Genomic DNA, 18,024 nt, shown 5'->3' with positions numbered 1-18,024 from the left:
AAAAAAAACAACTATGAACAAATTCCTATGCACACTGCACATATCTTATTTTGAAGTAAAAAAAAAACACAAATGTTTTCGGCGGGCCGCATGTGGCCCGCGGGCTGTAGTTTGAGGAGCCCTGACTTAGCTACTCTTGTGCCCGTACAAGGTGGCAGGACCATCAGTGTTGTGAACTTCTAGAAATAAGGTTTGGGTCACCCATCAGATAATGAAACCTGTCCAGCCCAGGTGCTCAAAAAGGGTGAGGAAAAAATAGAATTGGTACTAGAAGAACACTATGATGATCAACTTGAGCTTTCTGATTATTTAGAAGCATGGATTTTAGCAGTTTTACTTCAAGTTTCCTCTATTATGAAAAGCATTGGTGATAACTAATATTTTAGAGTCCAGTTGGAAGATGACTGAATTATAATACCCTTGATGATGCAGTAACATCACACCATTAAACTCTCTTTTATTAGCCAGTTGGAGTATGCTATAAGTATAGCTGCAAAAATGATGCCTTGATATAGCAACATCAAGATGATTGTAGTTAGTGAAACCACAGTTCTAGTTTCTTTGGAACCTCAAAGTAGCAATATTTTTATTTGTAAATATACAGTTTCACAGAAACAGCTTCAATTTATACACACAAACTTTACAATTACACAGAACCATGTAAATAATGTTAAGGGTCTGGCCTGGCCAAAGCTAATGAGTGGCCTATTTCTGGAGTGACATCTTTCCCTCCCCTCACTTTATCACCCACCAACCAGGTGCATCAGATGGACCATGCTTAATTTGCATGAAGAAGTTAAGAGCAGAGGCCCAGCTCAGTCTAACACAAAAAGCAAGACGACTTGACTTGTGAGACACTAGCCACAGGGATAGAGTTGTTAATAGAACAAACATGAAGTCAAGGAAACAGGAATTGAGATGAATATTGAATGTCTTCCAGAGATGTCTCCAGGCATCAAACCTTCTGAGAATATAGCACATGCCAGGTAAAGAAACATGTGTACACTAAACCACAGTATTAAAAGCAACACAATTTTATAAAGAATAAAACAGGTACTTAAAATTATTTTTGCTTCAATTTCATGCAATAGGTATGTTCACGAAAAGCTATGTCTTATATAACCCTTGGTCAACTTAACAATAGTTTAATAAGCCAGAATATATGGCTAGCTTAAGAAAATAACTCGTCTTAAAAATATTTCCATAAGGAATATTTATAATAAAAATACCACTTTAAGATATAGTTTTCATAGCATAATTTCAAAATAAAATAAAAGTGTCATAGTGGAAATAAGTGAATTACTTTGAGTCAGGAGGAAACTAAAATATATAAAGTATGTTGTTTTAATATTTGCATTAATTTAATCTTTCTATAGCTGCCCAACTTTGAGTTAATATCTAAATAGTTTTACTTATTTCCAGATGCATGTTAAAAAACTAGATAAAGCCTGAAGAGTTAACAGGAAAAAATGTAAAGAAAGATAATACAAACATTACCTCACAATCCACAGCACTCTCTAATACAATTTGTCAAAGTAGATGAAAATATCACTTCCATCTTATCTTTATATTAAAATTAAATTTTAATATGTCACTAGGGATAGAAGGAGCATCTAAAACTTACTTGAGAGTATCTATACTAATTTTTCACCTTTAGCTTCTTGGTTATGGCAATTCATGCTAAAAGTCAAATGAGATTCATTCAGATTTCTAAGCATTCCTCTTCTTTCCAGAACTACATTCTAGCATTTTTAAAAAATCGAATTTCTTCAAGATTTTTAATGATGATTTATGAAGTAGAGAAAGGTTCTAGAGAACATCCAATGACTATAGTTTGAGAGATAAACAGGAGCTAACAGGAAATAAAATATACTCCAAGAGCCAATTTTTTAATGAGCATAGTTTCAAGTTTAAAAATAGCAATATTTGACTTCACACTGAGGCCCCCCAGCCTGGGTGTTGTAATCAGAAAAAAAAAATCACAATTTTCATCTCTTTTATGATAACATCAGCATGTAACTATAACATTTCACATTATCCTGGATTAACCACAATTATTGTGTTAATAATTATAAAATTGAAAAATTATTGAAAACTTGTGTAATAGCTGTTTTCTTACTTTGGCGACTTAAAATAAGAGACTTCAGTTAACAGTGCTCCTTTTAGCCAATTCTATAAGGAGGGCAAGATTTATCAGTTATTCAATGCACACTAATAACAATACTGTCTGGGTCATTGCTAGCTATGGACCAAAGCTGTAAGTTACTCTGCATTATCTATGGCCCTCTCCTGAAGTCTGTGTTTGCTTTCTTCTCAAAGAGCTGCTGACACTTACCAGAGTGGGTCCTGAGGTGTCCTGTGAGGGCGTCCCTTCTTCTACACGCATAGCTACAGAAAGGACATTTGAAGGGCTTCTCTCCAGAGTGTAGCTTTATGTGTCTCAGAAGATTGCCCTTCTGAGTAAAAGAAGCTCCACACTGGTTACAGTGGAAGGGCCGTTCACCTGCGGGAAGGAAAAGAGAAGAGAAAGGTCAGGCAGGTTATGTGCAAGTGACTAATTTGCCATATACTGTTAGCTAGAGCCAGTCCCCATGCAGAGAATATTCATCTCCCTTCTGAGCCTTCTAAGCTCTTACCTCCCTAACATCTCAAACTTTAGGTCAAGTGCCCCCCTTCATATAACCTTTACAGGATTTCTGTCATTGACTCAAAAGAATAACAGTCATTGGATTGACAACTGGTTGAACAACTAGGTGTCATCACTTTATTGATGTTACTGGTTGTTTCACATAGACTATGTCAGTCCTCATAATGACATAACCAGGCATTTTAAAATTTACAAATGAAGAAACTAAAGTGCAAGCATCAAAGTATCTGATGAGAGTCACAGAGCCAATAAGTACTCCAGCTGATAACTGAATCTCTGTCAGTGTGACTATATCTTGCTCTCTTTACTGTACCATGCTTTCTTTAAAAATCACATCGATTTTGAATTGCAAGCCATCTTTAGTATAACTCTCTCCTTTAGCTGATAATTTTCTTAACGGGGGACAAGAGAGTTGCAGTGAATGAACCAGGTTACGAAGCTCATTACCACAAAATCTCCAAATATAGCTCAGGTCTCTCAATTCTCCTACTCACTAACAGTAAAAGCTTTGGCAAAACTTCCTTACATAATGAGAGCAAGTCCAAGAAAATTATTCATTCAAACATTTCTTATCTATTCTCTTTTTATTATGAAAATCATTTGTTTGATAGGAGTCTTTTATTCTATTACTGATATTGCTATAAGACTGTTTAAGCCATAATTATCAGTTCAGTCTGTTGCCATCAACTGGCTGTCATCAATGTCATCAAACATAAAGACATAAAGCTGATGAAGTAAAATGGGCAAGTGGATCAAACTAATATCATTAATTAAACCATGAAGAAAATATTATTTTAATACCATTATTTTAAGCTTGTCTAGTTTCTAAAGATATACATAAAACATACACATTAACACATAAAAATATAAATACATCATATTAAAGCTCAAAGTTTAGAATAAAATTTTAAAAAATTCCCTTTTGGATAAACTGGGCCATTTCTGTGCTTGAAGTTAGATAATGATTAAAATTTTAATAGTTAAAAAAAATTTTGAACTGAATCATCATGTTTCAAAACTTTAACTGAAACATTCATAATAATAAAACCTCAACATTTGGGGATGCCTTTAATATAATGCAAATTGTGATTCTTTTAATTTAAATAATCTAGAAAGCATAAAAAATAAACTGGCCCTTTCTAGCAGCTGCCACTGAACATTCTATCATACAGATTTTACATAAATGCTAAAGATACTGAGGAATTGATAGATCAAGTCTATCTTGAATTCCATAGTACCTGCTCATTTTGAAATTTAATAAAATTCATACCAAAAATGTGTAATCTGTGGCTGTGTGTAGCAAGGGTTAAGGTTTTTTCTTAAGAATTCTGGAGATCTGATGAGCTATGTTACAAAATGTCCTATACTGCTGTATTAGGTTAAAAAAGATAAAGTTGCCTTATATTTAATTTTAGTTACCTTTTTTATTCATTTGCTAAAACTAACAAGTTAAATCAACACTAAATACAGTTTAAAAGAGAAATACTTGACCTAAAACCTCTCATATACAGTCTTACAAAATAGTCAACAATTTAAATCTAATTTTGGTAATACTTGTTTATTTTACACACACACATGCACACACTTGCACACACACATATAAACTTAACTTGATTCCTTGATATTTTTTTCAATGGAATGGCATTCTACAACTTTGTAAAACCAGGGTTTTCTATTACCCACCCCTACCATGGAATCATAAAAAAAAAGGGAGAAGGAGGCACTTGCTTCTTGAAGTTAACTTTTCAGACAGTAGGAAAATAGTAAATTATTTTAAATCATATTTTTTACTCCAAATATTTCATTTTTACATTTGAAAGCTGTCTATGTAGAATTTCCCAAGCAAGTAACAAATCAGTATGCGATAACTTTAAAATTAATTAAATTAGGGTGGTGAACAAAAACATCAGAAATCATGTTTGCCTTTGGACAACACTCCACTAGCATGTTAATTTAAATTTTTCTTAAAGCCACCTACAATTGAAGTATTTTTAAATCCTGATTTTAGAGATCTAAATTGATCATTTACTATCATGCTTATTGAAAAACTAAAAATAATATGGTAACTGTTTTCAAAATAATTTTTAAATTCATCTAATTGAGTTCACTCACGGGTCTTAAAGCAGGGTTATTTAGTTTTTTGGGTTTTTTTAAAGATTTTAAAATTTATTTTTAGAGAGAGAGGTGGGGAAAGGGAGAGGAAGAGAGAGAGAAAAATACTGATATGAGAGCAAAACATCCATTGGTTACCTCCAGCACCATCCCTACTAGGGATCCAGTCTGCAACCCAGGCATGTACCCTGACTGGGAATTGAACCAGAAACTTTTTGGTTCACGGGACAGTGCCCAACCAACTGAGCCACACCAGCCTTAAAGGAGTAGGAGAAACAAAAAGCGACCTAGGCATTTCGGGAAATACCGCCATATTGCTGAGTGAGTAAGTCTTAGTGTGGAGGTGTTTGCTATGCTCCCAAAGCCATGAGAAGTGAAGAAAGAGGCATCATGAAAGTTTGTAGTCATGCTCCCATTTGGGATAAGAGGGAAGAGGCAATGTCAATAATGCACACTGATTTCAATCACATGAACCTTTGAGGAATACAGATCTGTTTTACATGAATTATCTTGATTTTCTTTTTAATTATCGGATACTAATCATCCTGCATGTGGTTACAAAAGTCTGGATGAACAACTCGGGATCCATGTAGGGTCCATTCTCATTATGTTTTGTTTTTGTTTTTAATCTACTAATCTATTCAAGGACCACATTTAGTTATTCACTGGATGAAGTTATCATTCTTACAGAATAGATTATATTTCAATATTTTATGTACTTTCATAAATATATTTCTAGTTCTCTGTTTAAATATTCAATTAAACTGCAAGTGTACATGCATCGATTTGCTTTGGTGCATCAAAGACAGAGGGTGTTCCTGTGTTGGATGGCACAATAACCCATGAATATGAAAAATCAGCACCTGGAGACAGGGCCTTAGGGCAGGAGAAGGGCTCCACGAAGCTGCAATGCACAAAATATTGTGCGGAAAACTTGAAGGTACAAAGATGAGAGTACTTTCCCCTAAAGAGGGGCAAGATGAAAGATATTCTGTATTTATAATGCTTACATGAGTACATGTTTATGCATGAATTTATTTACTGCCCCTACTTCTTTTCTTCTCCCTGTATTCCCAATGAAGAGTGCCTGGTGTATCCGATGACAATATTACCTGATTACCGACTACAGTAGAAATGCCAAAGAAATAACACCAACCCATTAATAAGATATTGGAATCGGCACTTTAATGGAGCATGAAAGAGAAAGAAGTGAATTTGATCTGGTGCTCCATGTCATTTACGGAGTTGGGTGGTTGTATCTTTTTTCACTATCAATTTTGTATTAGATATTTTATAAGCTAAAACACAGAAACATATGTTTCCCAAAAGCTGTATAAAGATTTAAGGCAGTACATGTTACGCTAGCGCCACATTATTGGTGAGAGGTGGACGTTCTAAAATGAATATAGTAGTTCATGGTATCAAGGGGAAAACCTTCGGTGAATTGCTAGATTTTGACTGCATTTTTTCAATCAAATTTAAATTAAAGACATTCAAGTAGACATTCTATTCTAGTACTAAAATGGAATAGAAAATGTCATGACCCACTCGGATGCATAAACCGGGTCAGCAGAAATACAAACAAAAATAACTATTTTACAAATATATCATAATTTCAAGGTCAACAATGGGGCAGGTATCCCAGGCTCCTCCATGAATGACTATTACTTTAACAAAACCTTCCCTGTCTCAGGAAAGTGTACGAAGTTTTACAGTACTCTGATAAACATTCATTAACAGTGAAAGTTCACACAATTGCAGAGTACTTTAAATGGTTTATTTAGTCCATTCTCATTGCCTTTTCTAGCTGAGTGAATCTCCTATTTCTAGCACTTGTGGAAATCTACGTAACTATTTAGAAACATTATCCAAGTCAATTAGAAGATTTCAGAATCAAAATAACTCAACTCTACTACAGTAGTAAATATCAAATGGACAGAATAGGTATGTGATCATTACTATTAACAAACCCAACAATCATCATGAAAACCACTGCAGAAGTGAGACACTGATTAACCTACATTTTCAAGAGAGCATATTCTGCAAATTTTAACTCAGACCATAAAAGATTTATTAAAACTTTACAAAAAAATGATTTTAGTATCCTTTTCAGTCTTAAAATGAACACTATAGACAATTTAACTGAAAATTCCTTATGTGCGGCTTTGTTTTGTTTCTATATTGCTAGAAATTTGAATGAGTGTCATGTTCTTAAACATGATCAACCTGAGGTAATGAATCCATTATAACTTTGTGCAACTCGTCTTTTAGAACTGCAGTTAGAATTATTTAATGAGCATAGAAAGTAAGTAGCCCATTATTTTATAGCCTTTCCTTTTTTTATCTTATCAAATATGGAATCCAAGCTTGATCTTTTAATTTTTCCATGAGATTTTTTTAAAGGGGAAAAAACATGTGCTCTTGTAATATAAATATTACTATAAAATTTTAAATATAAATATTTAAAATATAATGATATTTGAAGGAAAATTCAAAACAAAACATAATGTAAAAATGTTACTGTCTGTATGTTTGGAATAATCTTAAATCCTTATAAAGTTGATGATATTAACCTAACACTGATTTCAACATATTAACTTCTCACTATAATTAAAAAATATCAGACATATTATAGTAGTACTTTACCATAAAATGTAGGCATACTGATATACCAAGCATTGTATATTTGAACAAAACCACTCTGGGCATCACGAAACCTTGGCTCTAGCCTCATAATGCATTAACTACATGAGGGATAATGGATAAGTCTCGACTGTTTTGGGCTTCAGTTTCTTCCTGTGTAAATGAGAGGTTTAGACTAAAAACTTCAATGTACCTTGTATCTATCATGTTTTAAGCACCTACAAGTCATTTATAAATCAAAATTTTAAATCAATTTCTTTATTATAATTTATCTCTCTTCTAGAAGACTATCATATTTAAAGTTCTGATTGTATTAGTTATTGGTATTTTATTAAATAATACTAGTTTGCATTATAGTTAAAGCTATCATTACCTTTAAGTAAATTTTTATGTGAATTGGAAACTTTTCTTAAGAGTCAATTATCTGCCACAATCACATTTCTGTTTTTTGTTGTTGTTGTTTTTTTGCCAAAATATTTGAAGAAATTTCAATAAGGCCTTTTCATTTGGCTGGTGTTTCACAGTACTCAAAACTCTAAAAGTATATATTAAATTAATCTAAGGTCTTTTTCCTCATCCTATTTCACAATTACAGATTCCTACCTCCACACCCACCACCCTTTACTATACTCACCCTACATATTTCCTTGTAGGGTTTATGGTAAAAAAAAAATAACATGAAGTTGGTAAAATCCTCAAACTGGGGAAAATAAATATCTGCCTACTATAGTGACCCATGGTATGCAAAGATTGATTGGAAATTGTATTCCAAGAAATTAATTAGATAATGTGTAAAATGATCTACCCCTATATAAATGCATGAATACCATTTTAGAATATCAACTCTTTGCTAGCAAACTGTATTACCTGCCCATGGGTATGGCAAAAATGTATAGAAATACAAAAAGATTAAGTTACACAATGAAATTCTCCTCTACCTTTTGAACCCTTATCATATTATTGCTATATTAAGAACTGTGGAAACTGAATCCCAAACTTCTTTTCTGATATGCTATTCAGATTTGAAGGCTGGAAGTCAAGACCCAGGCTACTCTCTGATGCTTTTCAGCAATCCAATACTAGCGGAATTCTGAAAAGGTAGTTTCACCATTGCCACCCCTGAATAAAAAGGAAAGAGAATAGATGTCAGGTAATATCAACATCAGATGTCACAGGCAGTCATCAGGGTATTCTTTCAGCTGCTTACCAGTGTGACTCCTTTTATGTACCATAAGCACATTGGGCCCAATGCAAACCATGCCACAGACGTCACATTTCAGTTTACCATTCGGAAGCCGGATTCCTCCCTCGCCTTGAAGCTCCTGGACTTTCCTGTTGTCGGCCACCTCGCTGCTCTCAATTAGGGGTTCTTCTAGGCTGCTACCCTCATCGTGGCCCCTGATCTCGTCTTCACGGCTCAGGGGTTTCCTGTCACACTCTTCATCACTCTGCATTTCTAGCTTTACTGAATTTGCTGTAATTTAAAGAGAAGCAAGAAGATATTTTAGATACATGTTATGTGTCGTCACCTACTTCTCTCTCCTACCTACTTCCATTCTATTACCATGGTTGGAAATGCTGTATTAAGTAGAATACAATCCATCACCAATGCAATTTTAGCCCACACCGTACTCTATGATATTTTCATAAAGCTTTGGCATGAAAGTGAAGATGGCTCAGGAAAGCTCTAAGAGTCCAGAATGACACTTTATTTCTGCACACATTTCTTTCTCTTTTTAAAAAATTTAAATGTATTGGGGTGACACTGGTTAATAAGGTTACATAGGTTTCAAATACATAATTCTCTGATACATCATCTGTACATTGCATTTTGTGCCGACCACCCGAAGTCTAACCTTCTTCCGTCACCATACATTTGACCACGTTACCCTTTTGTATCCCTGATTCTTCTTCCCTCTTAGAACCACCATATTACTGTTTGTGTCTATAAGTTTTCATTTGTTTGTTTTTCTTGTTTGTTCATTTGTTGCTTTCAGTTTTAGATTCTACATATGAATGAAATAAGTTTTATACTTTTAAAGCAAGTTTCTAAATAATTCTGATATTGGCTGTTGAGTATGTCATTAAGGCTCCTGAGACTGAGGTAGGATAATGGAAAAGATTAGATACTGTTTAATCCACTGAGCCATACCTCTTCTTAATTTAACAATCATTACACACACACACACACACACACACACAATCTTCATGGTCTGTGTTTCACATCTGAGTACTTGTGTAAATCTGCTTGTGAACTGAGCAAGAGAAACAACTCAGGATATTAATCCAGCAAATGTCTTAGACATATGAAGGCACACTGTCCAGGCCAATACCCTAAAATCAGACTAAACGCATACATTCAGTTAAGACCTGTATAAATGTGGTGTAGAGTACACAGACCTCAGATGCTCTTAAGCTACTCTGCTTTTTTTTCCCTATATGAAAACATTTCTCCATGGAACACATTAGCCTTGCAAATCAAAGTGTTTCAACTTGAAGATGTGCACACTGAAAAGCAATGAATGACAGAAATGGCATCGCCTGCATGTACACACTTGTGACTGTTAAGAAATGCAATGCCTTCTGTTTACTGGGTTTGGATCACCCCACAGAAAAGTTGGAATTTTGCGAGCAATGGCCCTCATTCTGGAATGCTGACAGAGTCTTTTCACAGAGCAGAAGCAAGTTTTAAATAAATACCAGTTATTTATCTAGTAATCTTGAAAATTTCTTAAGAAATCATATCCAAGTTACTGAGCAAAACAAATCATTTGGTATTACTTGAATAGAGGAAACCTTTTCACAAAAAGGAAGTTTTCTGCACTGCAATTGTTTTCTTAAAGAAACCACACATTCTGTGATTTGTCATTAGTACTGATGATGGGCAGTGCTATCAAATGGCTCCTCCCCTGTTCTATACTCAGGACTCCCCTACAACTAGAGGTGGACTGGCACACCAAGGAGATCACTGGATTTAGTCAGGAGCACGTGGCTCTAGCACTGGCTTTGACATTTACTAGCAGTGTAATCTTGAATTAATTATTTAACCTCTGAATCTTATGTCTTTTGTTTGCAAAGACAAGATAAATTCAGACTACAGAATAAAGTTTGAACAGAATGGTTGAGCTATTCAGACTCTGGGTTCTGTAACCTGGATTTGAACACTAGCAATGGCACTTAGTACAAGGAGTGACAACTTTTGCAAGTTACTTAGTTCTCTCCGTCCTCTGTTAAGCTGGGATGATAGTGGTACTCACTTCCTAGTACTGATATGAGCATTCAATGAGTAAATATACTAGTAAAAATGGGCTTGGCTGTTGTTTTTCTCTGGACAGTGTTCTATTCCAAGAGGTTTTGTGCAGATTAATTAACTTATAGGATGTAAAACTACACTGAGGTCTAAAAGGGATATATATATATATATCCCTTCTGGCCCATCTCTAATAGAACATCTACTATGTTGACTTTTACCCTATTTACAAATTAGTTCTACTTTACTGATTTTTCAGAAGAGTGGGGACAATATTTTATCCACCTTAATATCCCCAACAAAATCAAGAAAGTTGTGGCATATAGGAGGTATTTCAGACAGTATTCAGTTAGATGTTTTACTTAATTTGATTAAAAATTTCTTTCTTTTTACTTGTTTTATATGTTTATAGAAACCATGAACATAGGAAGAAAATGTAAACATAAAGAATAAAAAGTGAAGTCCTTTATTACCCATCCCTTAGTTCCAGTCTAAATGCAACCATTATCCTCATTTTCTGATTCAGTATTATGTGTACATGTGTGAATGTACAGTCTCTTTTGTAAAAAATCAGAATTTATAATTCATGTCATTTTAAGTTTGTTTTTTTCTTTTAACAATATCTGTTTAATATTCCCCATATTAGTACTCAGAAACCTACATTATTCTTTTTCAATACCTGCATTTATTTGTTACAAATGCAATTTATTCTTTTGCATTCTATCAATAGAAATGTAAGATTATTGCTTATTAATTACTATTATAGATATTATTGTACAATACCTATAGGATCTAGGAATCTGATAAATAACCATTGGCATTTTAACTCTAGTAGTTAATCTGCATTTTTTATTATGAGTTGTGCAAGTTTTCCTATGTTTAAATTTTGGTGTTATTGTTTTTAGAACTATTAAAGTTCTTTGGCCATTTTTCTAGGTTGTCAGCCTTATCTCACTGTATTTAAATGCTATATATACTAAGGAACTTAGCTCTGTTTGATATGTCTTGAAAATATTTGGCTCATCTTTTTTTTCTCAAGGGTATATTTTAGCATGTATGCTAATTGTAAATTTTGAATTTTTAGGGTTTCAATTATGGCTTCTGGATTCTATATCCTGCTTTAATAGGTTTTTTCATACTCCAATAAATTCTTCTATGATACCTTTTTCTGATTAGTGCAAAACATTATTTGGTTACCATATATAATCCCATATTTTACTCATAATTGTCATTTAAAGAAAAAACAGAAGAAAACAAATGAAAAGTATGAGTTTATATAGCCTTACTTCATATACCAACCTATGAACAAACTTCCCATAATTCATTTTAAGTGATATATTAAAGATTACAAATGTCACAGAATTGTCATCATTAATATTTCTGAACTAGTCAACATCTGATAAGATGTATTTAATGAGTATAAAGTCTATCAGCATTCCAGTTCACAAACTGAAGAAATGTATATCTTAAAGAATAGCTTTTGAATGTAAAACTATGGGCCTCTTAAATTTCAAAACAACATATAATTATTAAGAATATGACTTGAGGCCCTGGCCAGATAACTCAGTTGATTAGAGTATCATTTGGATACACCAAAGTTGTAGGTTCGAGCTCCAGTTAGGGCACATACAGAATCAACCAATTAATGCATAAATAAGTGGAACAACAAATCAATATCTGTCTGTCTATCTCTGTTTCTCTCTCAGATAAAAAATGAAAATATATGACTTGATCTTACATTAAATTATCATATTTTCCCTAATGAGAATACTAAAATATGGACACCAAAATATAATATCAAACCTAAGTAAAAATGTCATTTTAAAAATTATTTGATATTATACTTAGGATTTTTTTTACCAACAGAATAAACTTAAATGAATATTCAAAAAAGTATATATTTGCTAGAACTGAAATAGAGGAAATGAAAGCTATAGTAATCTTTAACAATGTTATACTCTAAGAAACTATACATTTATCAAGTATGAATGTACACATTATTGCTGTATTATATCATAAATCAATAAACTGAAACATTATTTTCTATTGATTTTAGAGAGTGAGGAAGGGAGAGAGAGGGAGAGAGAGAGAGAGAGACAGAGAGAGACAGAGAGAGAGAGAGACAGAGAGAGAGAGAGACAGAGAGAGAGAGATAGAGAGGAGAACATTGATCAATTGCCTCTAAGCACCCTGAACCCTCCACCTAGGTATGTGTCCTGACAGGGAATCAGACCCACAACTTTCTGGTGGACAGGCTGATGTTCAAACCACTGAGCACACTGGCCAGGGCAGGACTGCAACATATTTTTATATACGCATATCATATATTAAAGTTTGCATAGATATGGTGGCCTATGTACAAACAAAATCCCATCCAAATTAAATTTCAACCCATCTCTCTAAAATTAGGTTGAAATTCTAGGATGAAAAAGAATTAATTAAAGTAGTCTTTCAATTTTAACAATGAAATAGAAAGAAATGTTCCCTATGCAAAGAATATAAAAGAAATTTTGGCACAATTTATTTTCAATACTTAAGATGTTTCTGATTAAAGCAGAGCACCTATATTTTACTAATGATTAGATTCAAGTGCTTGGTAAACTTAAGTATACTCTAAACTATAATTTATATATTCATATAAGAGTTTTCTTATGATTTTTATAGCTATAATATATAAACCTGTTATAATAATTAGTCATTATGTAATCATTAAGTACATTAACAATGAAACCTTTGAAATTAAATTCTCACTCTTCATTATATGGTATTTCTTTTATAATTTGGTAAAACAGGAAGACATTTTCATAACTGGGCTACTGTCTATAAAGATTAAAACTTATTAGTGTGAGTGAAATGTTATTATAAAGCTCCATCCTAAGATTTATTTTTAAGTTTGTTTCCTTAATATGAAATGAAAAATGTAAAATTCAGGTATATCTGTGGGAATTTACAATTATTTTGTACTATCAAGCTATACAGCTTAATAAAAACAATGTTTTGTAACAACAAATTATTAGAGTGAAAAGAAAATAAATAAGATTTTAATTAATTGATCAATTTGTTATCCATAGTATATCGATATTGAAATATTTTCAAAATAAAGTAAAGATTGTTAATATAGGTATCTTTTCCCTTAACTTAAAGGAGATATGGCTTACAGTTTGAAACAAAAGTTCTTTTAAAACAAAAGATCATTAATTTTAAAGCATTTATAATCAAGAAAATGTTAAGTAATTGTTATATTGATTTTTTAGTAGATTTAAGAAGTTTGTGAACAAGTGGAAAGAATAATAGTGAAGAGAAAGATGTTATGATCAATTTTTCATAGAACAAGCTTTGAATATATTCCAGGATAAAAAGTTTTACATACATATTAGTACCAAGAATTTCTTCATAATGAAAAAACTTTTATGAATTAAAGTTTCCTCCCGCCTCTGTTTATGCTTTCAAAATACTATTCGTAAACATTAGAAATAGCACATAGATGCCATAGAGACACGTAGTTTAATTATTTCCATTTACAAATGAGCATTACCAATGCTGAGAAGTAAAATGAAACTTAGAAGCTCCTGTTTTGAGTGACTCGCACGTCAAACTATTTTCAATTTAAAAGTTTCCTCAGTAGCCACAGTGGGTTCTCAGCCTCAAAGGCTTCACAATAATCATGGTTTCGAGATACATGACACTGAATGGGTAAAGTTACACTAGACTTGCCTTTACCTCACTATTATGGTGTTAAATACAGAGATAACGCAATGGAGGTCTTTAAACAGGCAAACAGATATACATTGCTGTAAAAAAATGAGGTAAGGGTGTGGAAACCAAATGGTGAAAAAATGTTATTTTGTGAAGCTGTTAAAAACAAATTATTTTAATTCAGTCTACTTTTGTTGTTGTCATTGTTAGTCCTCACCCGAGGATATTTTTCCACTGATTTTTATAAAGAGTGGAAAAGAGAGGGAAAGTCAGAGAGAAACATATATGTAAGAGAGACACATTGATTGGTTGCCTCCTGCAGGAGCCCGGACCAGGGCCCAGGCTGTGGAGGAGCCTGCAACCGAGGTATGTGTCCTTGACCAGAATCGAACCCTGGACCCTTTGGTCTGCAGGCCGATGCTCTACCCACTGAGCCAAACCAGCTAGGGCTAATTCAGTTTACATTTTAATGAAAATTGTATTTATTATTATTATGCTTGGAAAAATAATTTAAAACCCAAATGTATACCATTTTAAAATAAAACGAAAAATAAAACATATAATGTTGTTGAATACAGTCATAGACCTCACACTTGTAAAAGTCATCTACCTCAACCAATAAGCAACAAAGACCCAAACTGAATTTGCTTAATAAATATTGGCTGGCTCGGTGATTTTTAAAGCCCCTGCTGTTCCTGTAATACTTTGCTGTGATTAGGAAGGTTTAAGGCAAAAAGCTGAAGATTACATTAAATAAAGAATCCATATTAACAGGATAGTATATACGCAGGTCAAGGTCATAACACAGTTCATGAATAAGAAGAGTACAGGAAATATTTCAATAACATATATAATTTGGTTACATCATAAATTTACTGACCTGAACAGTACTTAAAAGTAAAACGATTTTTCCTTAGAAATTTGGCATTTACTCCCTTTACTTTATACCTTCACTAAGTTATCTATCTATGTGCTACAGCAAAGATTTTGCAATGTCTGTCAAATGATGTCATCAAATAATGAAAGTCTTAACTTCTATGATTTGGGAGGAAAAGGTAATTTTTATATGCATGATAAAATATAGTCAATTAATTCTAAGTGATCAAATTGAAGGAATAAATTCTAGCCTCATCCTTAGCATTTGGTTTTCATAGATAACCTTATCATTTCTAAATGTCAAGTTTTAGAAATATCATAGTAACCAGATCCTAAAATATCATTATTAAAATATTTTTAATATCTAAACTAAACTTTCTACAACTTGAAATTTTTTTATTTTTATTTTTTTTAATATATTTTATTGATTTTTTACCGAGAGGAAGGGAGAGAGATAGAGAGTTAGAAACATCGATGGGAGAGAAACATCAATCAGCTGCCTCCTGCACATCCCCCACTGGAGATGTGCCCGCAACCCAGGCACATGCCCTTGACCGGAATCGAACCCGGGACCCTCCAGTCCGCAGGCCGATGCTCCATCCACTGAGCCAAACCGGCTTCGGCGTTGAAATTTTATTTTTAGTATGACTTGATTCTTTTAACCCTTAAACAGACTATTCAAATTTCCTAGCCAAGAGAATAATACAAAAGTATTATGATTTATTTGTTCTATTAAAAAGGATGCAATATTGATTGATCTTATAGAATATAAAAAAGGCTTTCTAGATTAATTATTATCAATGTAATGATTTATTTCTGTGTAGTTTCCAAAATAGTTTTTTTTTTAATTTTTAAAGGGAATTAATAAAATATTGGTTTCACAGTACTGAATAAAAGATAACTGAAATACCATTCTTTACTTACCAAATTGTGCATGGGGGGGTAGGATGGGGGGGAAGGGGATCTTTCAGGTGTGATGTTTAAGTGGACTTTTATTTGCTTGGTTTCTGTTGTGTGAGAATTCAAGAGGACACTTACGGGTAGTTATTACTTACCAGCATCAATTTCTCCCTGTCTATGTCAGATACTTGAAATGGTTTTATACACACTAATTGAATCAATATGTCTATCTAATAATCTGTTGAAGTTGCTTCTGAGCTAATATATCTTTCTCTCATTTAAACTTTCAAAACAGAAACACTAAACATGATGAAATCCATGTTAACAGCCAGCAGCTGTTTAAATAATGTGTTAGAAAAACAAACTGCCTTCAAAACTCTTACGGAAAACACAATCATTTACTAAGAACTTATGAACAGTCTAAACAATTAAAACAAAATCGCCACAACCAGAACTATTTTAAGATATGTGCGGCTTTTTTAATTTCCTCAAATTTCCTTTATTCACAGTTAAACCTTTACTTAACTGTGAATAAAGAAATAAATGGGTAAGTCTCGCAAAATGGCTCTATCACAACATCCTTGACATTTTCCTTTTATAAATGGTTGCACAAGTCCAGACACTGGCTGTTACTGAACTGCAGTTGAGCCACTTGTGGGTAGCATTCTACGTCTGTACATTACCTCGCCTCACCTCATCTATTTCCTCTCCACTCTCTTCTCTCTCCAGTATAGTTAGATCATGTATTTTTAAAACCCATTAGAAAAGCTAGATTAAGAGAGTGCTGATTTCTGAAATACTATCATTACTCTGAGGACAGAGTAATGAAAGTTGCCCTGCACCTAAAGGCAGGATACCAGGGTCTTGACCTCTTATTCTACCACTTAACTCAGTAAGGAACTTGGTAAATTTATTTTGACTTAGCTGCATCATCTATTATATGGAAATTCACAATTGATGTTCCTAAAAATATTAGGTTAGATAAAATAGTCTTTTTACACTAAGGATTTAGAATCCTAATAATAATAACAGCGATAATAGAAAATAACAAATTATATTATTATATACTAGAGGGCTAGTGCACGAATTTGTGCATGGGTGAGGTCCCTCGGCCTGGCTAGCGATCGGAGGCCCAGTCCCGATCAGGGCAGATCAGGGCTGATCAGGGCTGGCTGGCTAGGGGGAGGGACAGCGGGAGGTTGGCTGTGGGAGTGCACTGACCACCAGGGGGCAGCTCCTGCAAGGAGCGTCTACAGGTTGTTGGGTTGACGGGTTGTAATGGTCACTTAGGCTTTTATATATATAGATTTTATAATTTAAAAAATACATATTCTGCCTTATTTGATAATCAAACTACAGTGAATTGTAGGTAGGGCTGGCACAAATAAATAGAGTCATGGTTGTTAAGTGACTTTCCCAAGTACACAAAGTTAGTAAATGTGCCTGATATCAACTCAAGATCTGCCTCTTAGCCTAGCCATCTTTCTATGACATAATGGCTCTCCAATTAAACAAGTAATTAATATTAGTATTATAGTTAGGACAAATATCAGTCATGGGCGAATAGATCTCTCAGGTGCTATAAAACTGTGTCCATCAGTTGAAGAGGATAATAGGGGTTCCAGTCCACAGGGGTCACAAAGAATAAAGATACTGAAAGTTTCCATAAACTGACCTACTGAATTAATACTTTATATTAAGTCTGAAGTATATATACCTACTCAAAGTAACCACCTCTTAGTTTGAAAATCTACTTTGGTCTTAAGGAAGTGATAGGTCCATGTAGCACGACTAGTTCCTGAAGAATTAGTCAATAGTCAATCCTCTTCCTGCACCCCCCCCCAACTTTTTTTATATTCTTTTGTCAGACTATGACTTATCCATGGTAGGTTAAGACAGC

The 18,024-nt window shown here is 33.5% G+C and overlaps 1 protein-coding gene across 3 annotated transcripts in view; it reads right to left on the bottom strand.

Annotated features, from left to right (window-relative positions):
• The window catches only part of IKZF2 (IKAROS family zinc finger 2), a 159,974-nt gene that overhangs the window by 45,382 nt on the left and 96,568 nt on the right, over positions 1 to 18,024 (bottom strand). For 2 of the 3 annotated variants that reach the window (XM_015558121.1, XM_006778933.2), the window contains exons 4-5: positions 8,610 to 8,876; positions 2,336 to 2,503 (exon numbers count right to left, since the gene is read on the bottom strand). In XM_015558121.1, coding sequence (XP_015413607.1) covers positions 2,336 to 2,503; positions 8,610 to 8,876 — 435 coding nt within the window. The remainder of the gene's footprint in view (positions 1 to 2,335; positions 2,504 to 8,609; positions 8,877 to 18,024) is intronic. The other variant, XM_006778930.2, reaches the window with a different exon arrangement.

This window comes from Myotis davidii, unplaced genomic scaffold (assembly GCF_000327345.1).
Source record: "Myotis davidii unplaced genomic scaffold, ASM32734v1 scaffold268, whole genome shotgun sequence".
NCBI lineage: Eukaryota > Metazoa > Chordata > Mammalia > Chiroptera > Vespertilionidae > Myotis > Myotis davidii.
This window is presented reverse-complemented; position numbering and strand designations above follow the sequence as displayed.